This window comes from Pieris napi, chromosome 10 (genome assembly GCF_905475465.1).
Source record: "Pieris napi chromosome 10, ilPieNapi1.2, whole genome shotgun sequence".
Lineage (NCBI taxonomy): Eukaryota > Metazoa > Arthropoda > Insecta > Lepidoptera > Pieridae > Pieris > Pieris napi.
Window position 1 is genome coordinate 10,049,404 of NC_062243.1, and position 12,195 is coordinate 10,061,598.

At 35.0% G+C, this 12,195-nt stretch overlaps 1 protein-coding gene across 7 annotated transcripts in view; it reads left to right on the forward strand.

Moving 5' to 3' along the window:
• Window positions 1-12,195, forward strand: part of LOC125053425 — a 91,585-nt gene that overhangs the window by 20,104 nt on the left and 59,286 nt on the right. For 3 of the 7 annotated variants that reach the window (XM_047654801.1, XM_047654802.1, XM_047654805.1), the window contains exons 16-29: window positions 169-879; window positions 959-1,150; window positions 1,224-1,406; window positions 1,512-1,643; window positions 1,802-2,522; window positions 2,610-2,785; window positions 2,891-3,802; window positions 3,888-4,025; window positions 4,699-5,472; window positions 6,234-6,377; window positions 6,683-6,757; window positions 7,100-7,177; window positions 7,886-11,599; window positions 11,834-12,049. In XM_047654801.1, coding sequence (XP_047510757.1) covers window positions 169-879; window positions 959-1,150; window positions 1,224-1,406; window positions 1,512-1,643; window positions 1,802-2,522; window positions 2,610-2,785; window positions 2,891-3,802; window positions 3,888-4,025; window positions 4,699-5,472; window positions 6,234-6,377; window positions 6,683-6,757; window positions 7,100-7,177; window positions 7,886-11,599; window positions 11,834-12,049 — 8,166 coding nt within the window. The remainder of the gene's footprint in view (window positions 1-168; window positions 880-958; window positions 1,151-1,223; window positions 1,407-1,511; window positions 1,644-1,801; window positions 2,523-2,609; window positions 2,786-2,890; window positions 3,803-3,887; window positions 4,026-4,698; window positions 5,473-6,233; window positions 6,378-6,682; window positions 6,758-7,099; window positions 7,178-7,885; window positions 11,600-11,833; window positions 12,050-12,195) is intronic. The other 4 variants (XM_047654804.1, XM_047654806.1, XM_047654807.1 and 1 more) reach the window with 4 other exon arrangements.

A 12,195-nucleotide genomic window follows, 5' to 3' on the forward strand; every position in this document is an offset into this window, starting at 1 on the left:
TGAAGAAAAATTATTAATAAATTATAACCATACTGACTGAAAGAATTATCAGCCCCAAATAAAGAAAGAGCCAATGCGTCATCACTGACGTACTTTCCTTCTTAAAATTTTATCGAGTAGTCTAGTTCTTAATAGTTTTCTCTTTAAATTTCAAATTATTTTTTTTAGGACTGTGCAAGAATTCAAGGGATTGCCTTAACGATCAAGTCTGTATCCAAGATACATGTAGACTAACGTGCACAACAAATGATACGTGCCTTGACTCATACTATTGCTCGAATAGAATTTGTATCAAAGAAATAAAATGTACTACCAATGATGACTGCTCTGATGATGAACAGTGCTCTGAAGACAAAAACGGAATACCCCAATGTTCTAAATTATGTAACAATCAACCATGTGGCAGAAATGCTCTCTGTATTGCTACTTCCCATAAGGCATCCTGTTCCTGTAAAGAAGGATATTTTGGTGATCCGGTACAAGGTTGTAAAAAAATTGAGTGTGGTCAGGATAGTGACTGTTCAGATGACAAATTTTGCGAAAAAAATATATGTAAAATTGCGTGTTTGTCTAAAAACAAATGTGGAGAGAATACTGTGTGTTCTTCAGAAAAACATCAAGCCCTCTGTCACTGTCAACCCGGCTATACTGGTGATCCAGCTACGGGTTGTCGACAAATAAATTTCTGTCAATCAAACCCATGTGGCGATGGAGCACAATGCAACAATACTAGAAGTGGAGCCCAATGTGTTTGTCCCCAAGGAACGGTAGGCGATCCTTATGAAAAAGGGTGTCAAAAAGGCTCTGAATGTAGATTTAATAGGGATTGTCCCACCGTTGCACGTTGCACCGTTATTGATGGGATAAGAAAATGCACAGGTACTTTGATATAAAATTGATATGATCACTATTTAACATATTATTTCTATCCTTCTAAACAATGTTGGTTTATTTACAGATGCTTGTGATAATATAAAATGTGGACCTAATACTGAGTGTCTTGCGGCGAGACATTCTGGCCAATGTAAATGTAAAACTGGCTTTACTGGAAATCCTTCAAGTGAAAAAGGCTGTCGACCCCATGAAATTTCTTGTAATACAAAAGACGATTGCCCTAAAAATCAATATTGCCACGACAAAGCATGTCAAGGTAAGAAAACTTTCTATAATTCAATATTTTATAATTGCAATATAGGAAAACTATTTTTTTTTTTTCATTTTAGCTTTATGTTTACTTGACGAAGAATGTAAAATGCAAGAAAAATGTACTAACGGCCAATGCTTAGATCCATGTAAAATGGAAAATACTTGTGGTTTGAATGCTTTATGCAGAACTGATAATCACGTTGTACAATGTAGTTGTCCGTACAGATTTACTGGAAATCAAGACGTTGAATGCGTAAGAAGTAAGTACTATTATTAATTAAACTTTAATACTAAGAAATAACTTTTTACTCTAAATATTAAATATTCTTCATGAGGAATTTTACATTAATTATACTGTTTTCCAGTACCAAGATTGTGTGGTGGATCTGGAGAATGCGAAGATGGGCATTATTGTCAAGATTCAATGTGTGTACCTAAATGTACGGTGGACGAAGAGTGCGCAATGAATGAACGTTGCTCCAAAGGAGCTTGTTTGCGTAAGTATTTTTTTACATTTTTACAATATATGTATCTGGTTTTTATGTTGATTTCTGTTTTATTGCTTTTACCAACTTTGACCAAAGGACGATTTACAATTCAACGTGTATTTTTTTTGGGAAAAATAACTAAATTTAATGTTTAATGTTTGTTGCAGTGACTTGTCGGGTAGACAACGATTGTTTCCTTGGACATATATGTCTTGCGAATAGCTGTCATTACGGATGCAGACAAGATGATGACTGTGGACCCGATGAATTTTGTAGAAACAATTACTGCCAAAATCCTTGTGCGAATGAAGTGAACCCTTGTGGGCCTAACACGAGATGTACAGCGGTAGATCGCAAAGCTGTATGCTCATGTCTCGATAACTTAATACCAAATCCAACACCTAACGTTGGTTGCGTACGTACCCCTTCACCCACTTGCAAAATGCATTCCGATTGCGCAACAGGATGGAGATGTGAAGATGACCGATGTAGGCCAGCTTGTACACCTGACGGGAGCGATTGTCTTCAAGGAGAACGTTGTGATTTAGGCGTTTGCCGATTCGCTTGCACCACTGATGACCACTGCTCCGATGAAGAAATTTGCGACGGCAGATTTTGTATAACGGGATGTAAATCTGACTCCCAATGTTCAAACGACAAAGCTTGTATATCTGGACAGTGTAAGGATCCTTGCACCGAACCTGCCACGTGTGGTGCCAACGCACTGTGTTTATCAAATAATCACCAACCGATTTGCACCTGCTCTACAACTTTGACTGGAGATCCAAAAGTTGCTTGCAGAAGAATATCTATGCCTTGTGATATGGACAAAAACTGTGATGATGGATTTAGTTGCTACGGAAATATTTGTTATCCGTCGTGTAGAAGGTAAATATATTTGTATATTAAATTTAAACTCTTTCGAGCTCTGATATTATATTTGTAAATTAATTTTGTCATCTTATATTATTTTAGTGATACCGTTTGTATGTCAAATGAAAAATGTATACGTGGCATATGCAGAGTGGTTTGTAATAGTGATGAAGGATGTAGTGATGGCCATATTTGTGAAAACAGAATATGCAAACAAGGCTGTCGCCATGATAGAGCTTGTAGTGATGGACAGGCTTGTTTTAACGGGCAATGTAAAGGTATGTTTAAAAAATAATGTATAGACGAAATAAATGTCAAGTCTTTTATTATTAGTATTGCTTTAATTAATTTAAACTTATATTATATTTCTATACATATTTTAGATCCCTGCAAGGAAGGCAATAGTTGTGGCACATGTGCTGATTGTAAAGTCATAAATCATAGACCTCAATGTAGCTGTTCAAGCAATTATACCGGAAATCCTCTCGTAGAATGCAAAAGAAAACAGTTACAATGTGATGGATTTTGTCCTTACGATGATAGCGGTTTTTGCATTTCACTTTGTGACAATAACTCTGATTGCAATTGTGATGAAAAATGTCACAATGGCGGGTGCAGGGTTATGTGCTCATTGCGCAATAAATGCCCGCAGAGACAGATATGTTCTCAAGGAGTATGCTTACCGGGCTGTAATAGTAACAGAGATTGTGGAGACGACATGGTGTGCTCATCTAAGCAATGTGTCCCCGTTTGTCGTGAAAATTCTTGTGGGAAAAATGCTTTGTGTTCTTCGGCACGACATCGTCCCATTTGTAGTTGTCCCAGTGGGTTCTCTGGCGATCCTATTAAGGAGTGTAAAGTCTTTGAATGCTCTAACGACGATGAATGCGCTTTGGATGAGGAATGTAATGTAGAAGGTAAATGTAAAAATGTGTGTATACATGCTTGCGGAACAAACGCAATATGTAGATCTGTGAATAGAAGTCCACAGTGTACTTGTCCTCCAAACTTTATTGGTAATCCCAAGCTTGAATGTGCAAAACCGACTGGGGGAACTTGTTCTCGAAACCCTTGTGGAGTTAACGCTCGTTGCCGTGATATGGAAGATGGAAGTTACGAGTGCACCTGCCCTCCAGGCTGTGCGGGTAATCCACAACATCAATGTTTCTGCGGCACTATGATGCCTTGTGCTGCTAAAATTTGCGGAACCAACGCACAGTGCCGAATCGGACAAAATCAAGAGACACAATGCTATTGTCCACGCAATTATCCAAACGGAGACCCAAATATAGAATGTACGTATTAACTTATAAGTATAAATTATGTACGCGCTTCTAATTTTACTGTTGTGCATATTACTAATTAACTCACATGTTAAAGGTACTCAAGAACGCAGTATTGTTGATTGCCGTACGACTGGATGTGGTGTTAATGGAGAATGCTTGCGAGAAGGGGCAGAGTTTGTATGCCGATGTGTACCTGGTACGGAAGGCCAAGCTGATATAGAATGTCACACCAGTGAGTTACACACATATTTTCATGCACATCACTTGTAAAAATGCACGTTTCAAGTTTACAAAATATAAACTTTCATTTTATATTTTCCTTTTTTTTTTTGTAAAAAGTAATAATTATTTTCTATTTTACTTAATTATGTACAAAGTTAGGGAGACTTCTCGTTTTCTAGATTCACAAATTCAGGCATTCTATTCTTAATAATGCATTGGGACTGACATGTTCCATGTAAGTAAAAAGTATAGATTCTATAACTTAGGGGTCGTGTCAAACAATTATCAACATCGATAGTGAGAAGGTCAATTATATTATATAATTTATAAAGAATCACAAAAATAATAATTATATGTTATCTTTGTGACACGATTCCTGAGTCATGTAAATTATGTAAAAATTTAATTTCTCAGTGTACAGAATGTATACATTAAATTAAAAATGACACATTTTTGTCGATTATTAGTGGAAGCATTCTCACCATTCGTGCTTGATTTCAGTCAGTAACATTTTGTTCGGCTTCATGTACATATCGCTTCTTTATAATATTCCTACCGTTATATATTTCTGGTCATAAAACTATCAGTTTCAAAAAGCATGCACTGTCTCGTGAGAAAGTTTCCTCTTCACGGCTGAAGGTACAGCTCTTTCGACTCTGCTTTCTTCTTTCAAATTTTCCTAGGTATCGAATGTACGAGTGACAAGGACTGTCCTGTCGACAAGGCGTGCCTCAGTTTGCACTGCGTGGACCCGTGCACAGTGCGTGGTGTGTGTGGGGAGGACGCCCTTTGTGTTCCTGTCATGCATAGAGCGCAATGCTCCTGTCCACAATGCTACGTCGGACAACCCAGACTAGCCTGCCGGCTGGATCCCACCTGCAAACCTACTTCGGATATAAATAACACATTCACATGCTCTGAAACCAAGCCCTGTCCGTCCAAGTTAGCTTGCGACTTAGCTACGAATTATTGCCGCAACCCTTGCTTCGACTATCACAGCTGTCGACCGAATCAAAAATGTGAAGTACGTAATCATCAACCAGTATGTGTTTGTCGAAATGGCTTCGCCTTAAACGACAGAGGTGAATTGACTTGTGCTCCTGAACACGCTGAATGCACTAGAGATGAACAATGCCCTTCTAATGCACTTTGTAAAGATAATAAATGTGTGAATCCATGTTTGGCATCTAGAGAGTCAATGTGTCCAAAAGGAAAACAATGTGAAGTTGTGGAACACAAAATTATGTGCTTGTGCATTAAAGATTGCCATCCATCAGTATCGATCTGCCTGAGAGACACCGGTTGTCCTCAAAACCTTGCGTGTCGAGATTTTCAATGCAAAGATCCTTGCAAAGGTGCATGCGGAGATGCCCCTTGCTCTGTAGAAGATCATCACCCGGTTTGCAAGTTCTGTCCCGCTGGTTTTATACATGATGAAAAACATGGCTGTATTAAAGGTAATTTGTTTTTTGATAGTGATTTGAATGTGAAAGTATTTAGTCATTTTATATATTTTAGATCTTGACTTGAATGAATCTTAATAATTTTTTTCTTCATATTCCAGGAAATATTGATCGTATCTACCCTATGTCTTCATGCCGTTCTTATTTCTGTTCTTCTATTCTAGCTTGTTTGTATTTCTTTCAGCGGTTTAAACGCCTTTATACGTAAGGTAGTCTTTGGAATGATATAGTAAATTGTTTTAGTACTTGTGTGTTATATAACTTTTGGTGGTTGTGTGCTTGGGTGACTATTAATGCAATGTCTAATGCTTTCGCGAATTTAACAGCATAAAGCTCTCACGAGACATAGTGAAAATATCTAACAAAATGCTTTAACTATGAAATGCCTATCTTTATATTTATCTGTATTGTTTATTGTAGATAGATAAACCTACATATGTTATATTTTATGATAATTTAAGTAGGCACAATTTAGTACCAGAATTAAAGTGAATAATTTAAACTGTTTCAAAAGCCGACATTTAAAAAAATAAAGGATAATAAGGGGTATTGCTAGGAATTTACAAGTCCTGTACTTCTTCTTGTACAATTATGTAACAGTTAAATAATTGTAACTACAGTCTAAGTCTTGATAAAGAAACAACTATAGAACATGCAACGGCATAATCAGATATCGTCGAATAATAAATAATCTGGATTATGAAAAATTTCTATCCTTGCACCATAAAAGTAACTTATAGTAAACTCTACCACAGCGTTAGGATGCAGTGCTCATGAGCAATGTGCTTCGGGACTCGCATGCATTGAAGGCCGCTGCTCTGACCCATGCGCAAAAGGTGGTCCTTGCGCTGTTGGACATCATTGTGCAGTCGTTGATCACCAACCTGTATGCTCTAAAGGTAACTTTGTGTGTCTGCTGGGCCCTCAGTACCTGATGAAGACACTTTCTTGTTCCATGTCTCGGTGTTAAAATCGGGATAAATGAACATTTGCCTAATTCATTGCAAACACATGTATTTTAATACATTACGCATTTATTCATTTTAGTTGACTTGTATGTTCTGCATTCAAGTTCCAGAAGAATAAAATAGTTTTAGTTTAGTGAATTATGAAAGGCGTAGAAAACATCACTGGTACATACATACCTGAATAGTTTAATTTTAATTTGAAAGGAAACACTAAAAAAAACCTTTTTCTTTTATAGTATGCCAATGTCAAACATCGTCGGACTGCGCAAGCCATCCTAATACTAAATGTGATGGATGTGTTTGTATTCGTGGTAAATATGCATTTAGTTATTTGCTTATAGTTTTATTTGTTTCTATTGTAATACGAAAGACATTCGATTATTAAGTATCAGGGTTTGTTTCAATTTATTATAAAACAAATCTCCAGCAATGTTAATGTTTCTTTCGTTTGCGAAGACCGACCTAAAGCATCCTAATTCTAATAATTCTAATGCAACTCCGTATATGTATTTATTTCGAAACATGAATTATTAAGTATCACAATACTGTACCAGATTTAGCAGACTGATGTTGGCTTAGATTTTTGAAGTGAACAGGTGGGTCCAACCAAGCTTTGATATGTGTACTTATGTATTATTTGAATATTTTTGCAGATGAAAAGGTATCAACGAATTGCGCACATTGCCGCCCAGGAGTACCTTGCGATCCGTTCTCTGGAGCGTGCATGGAAAGTAAGTACTATGAAACTATTTATTCGTGTTATTGTCATATATTTAATCTTACTAAATATTTATAATTTTTATTAAGGGTTTACTTATCTTGATTTACCTATCTTACTCACGCATTTTTATTTGTTGAAGATTGCAGACTTCTACTGTATAGCTAGCAAGTCTGCGCCTATAATTTGTGAATAGCAAAACTAACTCCAAATGAACTGGTTATTGCTATTGCCTACAACGTATCATTTTGTCCGATATAACGCCACGAAGTACTGGCCACGTTATCACGGCAGACCCGGTAAAATGTTATTTTCAAAAAAATCCGATTACGGAAGTTACACTGAGGACCTTAGACGCTGTAGATACTCTTTTGTAGTTTAGTCATTATTGTATTTATTGCATATTTGTTGCGCATTTTCATTGGCTTGCACATTGGATGGTTTTATGTACACATTTCGCTTTCTTTCATTATTTTACGTTTTACTCTACCTACTGCTTGACTTGGTGTTGGGATAGTGAAATTCATATGTGAAATTTATTTGTTATTCTCATGCATTTTAGATACATGTATTAGTTTTATTCAAAACAATCCATTTTTAACAATCCATTTTTCTTTTTAAATGCTTCTATAACTTATTTTCTCCAACCTATAGAATTTCCTAGCCTGTTTGTTTAATAGTTTGTATATTGTTAAGACATTTGTATTATTTTTATTAACAGATGCTCGGCCTATACATGTCCCACTAACCGAAAGAAACTCCGATACTACCACAGATCAGTTTTCAACGAGTGAAACAACTACTAATACTTTAGAATTAACTGGTTTGACCTCAAAATCCCCATACAGTACCGTTATGACTTATGACATTACAGAGACTAATGATATAACAGATACAACTTTTGTAGTAACGGAAACAACTATTCCAGAGAAACTTTCGACTACATCTCTTACTGATAATTTCTTTGATTCAAGTACAACGTTAAGTCAAGACTTAGGTAGTTCAATAACGTCACCACCTTCAGAAAATCAAGAAGTTATAGACAGTGGTGAGGTGGTTGTAAGTAAAAGTCAGAACTCAACAACTGGAAAGCCTTACTTAAATCGTAATGAAACTAGCGGCACTCATAAACGTGTCAATGAAAATAGAAATACAAAAACTCCAGAAAATAGAAGAAATCTACAAAATACGTATGATTCAAATTTCAAAACTGCAGTTACAAATCCTATAAATATAACTACAAAACAACCTAATAATGAAACACTTCAAAACGATCTATCAACAAAGAAAACTTACAGTATAGAAAGAGGAGATCAAACTGTTGAAATACCAGATATATCAACTACGGAATATGCCTTAATAACAGAATATATCACAACACAAAATTTGCAAGAAGCTGATGATAGCAGTACTTCTGACATCGTTACAATAAAAGAAAGTAACAAGGAGCAGTTTGTGACATCATCTGACTATTCACCAGGCACAAAAAGTACCCACTTTACAACTTTAACAGAGGATACTGAAACCACAATAACTAATACAACACCTCAAAGATCTACTTCTAAATCAAAAGGGTCAACTACAGTAACTGAAATAAACTACAGCATTACGACACATCCTGGTGAAGATAGTGTTGGTGAAGAAGTAGAAAATAAAGCCTCCTTAGTTACTGATGCCCCGAAAGTACTGAATACGGACAAATTGGATGTTTATGATGACATTAACTATACTACAAGTCGCATAACTGAGTTAAATCCACAAGCAAATGACAAGAAAACTAATATTCCGGTAGAAGTGGAAGCTAGTACAGTTACCACATATTTTGATACAGATAAATTAAATGTAAATAGCCAAGATAATATAAAGATAACAACATCTATAAGTGATCAGATGGAAACACATACAATGGAAAGTTTATATACAAGAAATGAAAAAGACGTACCGACTTACAACACAGAAAAATACATGTATAATACTGAAAATGTATTGACAACATTTGAAACTTCTTCTGTAGGTTCTAACGAAGTAGTGACTGGTCAATTTGACTTCATAAATACCGATGCAGAAGAAATGACAAATACAAATTCAATGACAACATCAAATGTAGGAACAGAGGATAAAATTTTAAGTACCACTATTCAAGATTCCACTATTAAGTATACAAATAAAGATTCTACTTCATATATTCCTGGCGAAAATAATCATAAAACTTATATAAGTACTTTAGATAACTTTGAAAACGTTAATACCTTTGTTGTATCTACTGACAGTGTAAATCAACCTGAATTAGAACATACAATATCTGAGAGTTCTCGAGAAGTGGAATCTTCCACGTACTCATTAAGCCAACAAAAGTTCTCTGACCATACTGAAACTTCTGCTGAAAGTAGCACAACTGCCTCAAATGAGTTAATTATATCACAAACCAGTCCAGAACAGAATCACTACACAACATCAGAAACGACAGAACACAAAATATTATTTGCGGGTACAAATGAAAATGAACATATTTTTACCACGGCTTCAACAGTTTATGATTCAAAAAATACACCAACTGACAGTTTAATGGTAAAATATGATGAGTACACAACTAGAAAAAGCACTGACGTCGATATTAAATTCACCACTGATTCTTTGACTGATGTTACCTCAACAAATTATAAAGAAATTTCAGAAATCAGTATGACAACAAACAATATTCTTGATGTTTCAGAAATTAATTCTACAGAGGCTAGTATACCTACAATTGAATATAGTAGTTCTGATTATACAAATCCATCAGATTTAAAAACAGCTATGAGTGTAGAAACAACTACAGATAGTAGAGAATTTAAAACTACCTATGTGGAAACCAGAAACGATGGTACCACTACATATGGTGTTAATAGCATAGGATTTGATAAGTCGGAGAATACGAAAAAAGTTCCTATTGAAAATATAGTTTCTACAGAGGCAATACACAGTAATTATGAATCAAGTGCAGAATTTGCCAGTACAACTAATAAAAATTTCGGTGTAAATGATGGAAATGAAAGAAAAAGTACATTACATACAACTTATTCAGACGTTACTCAAAACGTTTATAGTGTAGGTAATAAAGTTAATAATCCTGAGACGGATGATATTTCTGATATGAATAGCGTTGAAACAAATACAGATTCGTATGAACTGTACACATCAACAAATAGATATAGCGAACATAATGCATATTTCACAGAAAAATATACACGTGAAAAATCACATAGTGATTTTTTTACAACAACTGCTTCCACTACTTTAGATACAGAAACAACAGAACAAACTTCTTTAGATTTTACATCCTATGACACAACGAATATTGAAGCTATTGCGACAACACAAGATCATATGTTTACAGAAACAACTTCGGTTGTACAAGATATAGGTAGTAAGAATAATTATTTGCCCGGAACCACAGAATCAACAACCGCTGAAAATATTGGAATTTCAACGAGTCAGAATCTTGAACATGAATCTGACTCAGATATTCCGTACACTAGTATAACGCAGCTGACCACCAATCAACCATCAACCTTCGAAAAATCTACAACAAATTCATATTTAAAAGATACATTTTCTAAGGGAATGGATATGGTTGTAATAAAAGAAGAGGATAACAAAAATCCATCGATAGAGGTTATCACCACAATAAAATCTAGTATGGCTTCTACAATTGCTGTTGATGATGATATCCAAACTACTCAAGTAACACCCAAGGAAACTAAAAACTACGTAATTGATGTTACATCAACAGAAAAATCGAATATATTAAAACTTACAACAGAATCATTTCAATCAATAGATAATGATGCAAATACGTTTACTCCAAAATATGAAAATAGATCCACAGTTACTCTGGAAACAATAAACATTCAAACCACACAATCGGGCAAGTATTCTGAGTCGACGCAACCTACAACAGATGACGTCACTTCTACCGAATTCAAAAGTGTTACCTCTATTGCTCTTGAAGAAATTAGTAAAACTGAAATACTCGATGGGTATACATCAACTTCTACCGACAAATACGACGTAACCACTAATCCAAATATTGATACAACTACAGAAATATCTGAGGTAAATAAAGGAAAAAATAAATACCCTTCTACAATATCATCAACTTTCAATGCATTTTCTGATAACTTATCTTCGAGGCAAAAAGACACTGATATTTTCGCCTGGACTGAGACTACTTTATTTACTGAATCGACACAAACTTACGATTTGGATGATGTTACGACTAGAGTTGATTGTACATTTGACGTTGACTGTAATATAAACAAATCTTGTCTAAACGGGGTTTGCCAAAATCCGTGTGAGGTCCAGAATCCGTGTATACAGAATAAAACCTGTAATGTTTTCAACCATGTAGCAGTTTGTGAGTGTAACGACGAGGCCAGGGACAACTGCGTTAGAGGTATGCTCTTTTTTATAAAGCATATTTCTATACAAATCATTATGTTTTTATATATAAACTTACCTTTTCGTCTAATATCTATCGAGTACGTTGTTATATCGGACAAAATGTGTATAAATAAGAAATATATTTTTAACTGTACAAAATAAATAATGTTTAATATTGTAAATAATAATTTCTAAGATCTCAAGCTATTTAACACACTAATTATTAATAAACCATGTAACATACTAGAATCACCTGGGACACCTAAAGCACCAGAACCTTGTCATTCTGATCGCGACTGTATAGAAACTGAAGCCTGTTTTATGGGACTATGTCAAAATCCATGTGAATTTGATAACGTATGTGGAGCTGGAGCTAATTGCAATCCCGTAAAACAAAGACCCATGTGTTCATGCCCAGCCGGGCATGAAGGAGATCCAGCTGTAAAATGTTCACCTAAAATAAGTAAGCTTCACTTTGTCTCAAATCCTAAAATTAAAAACAACTCATTATGTACGTATATTAGTATTATTAGTATATTTATAAACTCTGTAATGTTTAAACATATACTTATTATAAAAAGTATTCTATTGAGAAAAAGTAGGTATAGT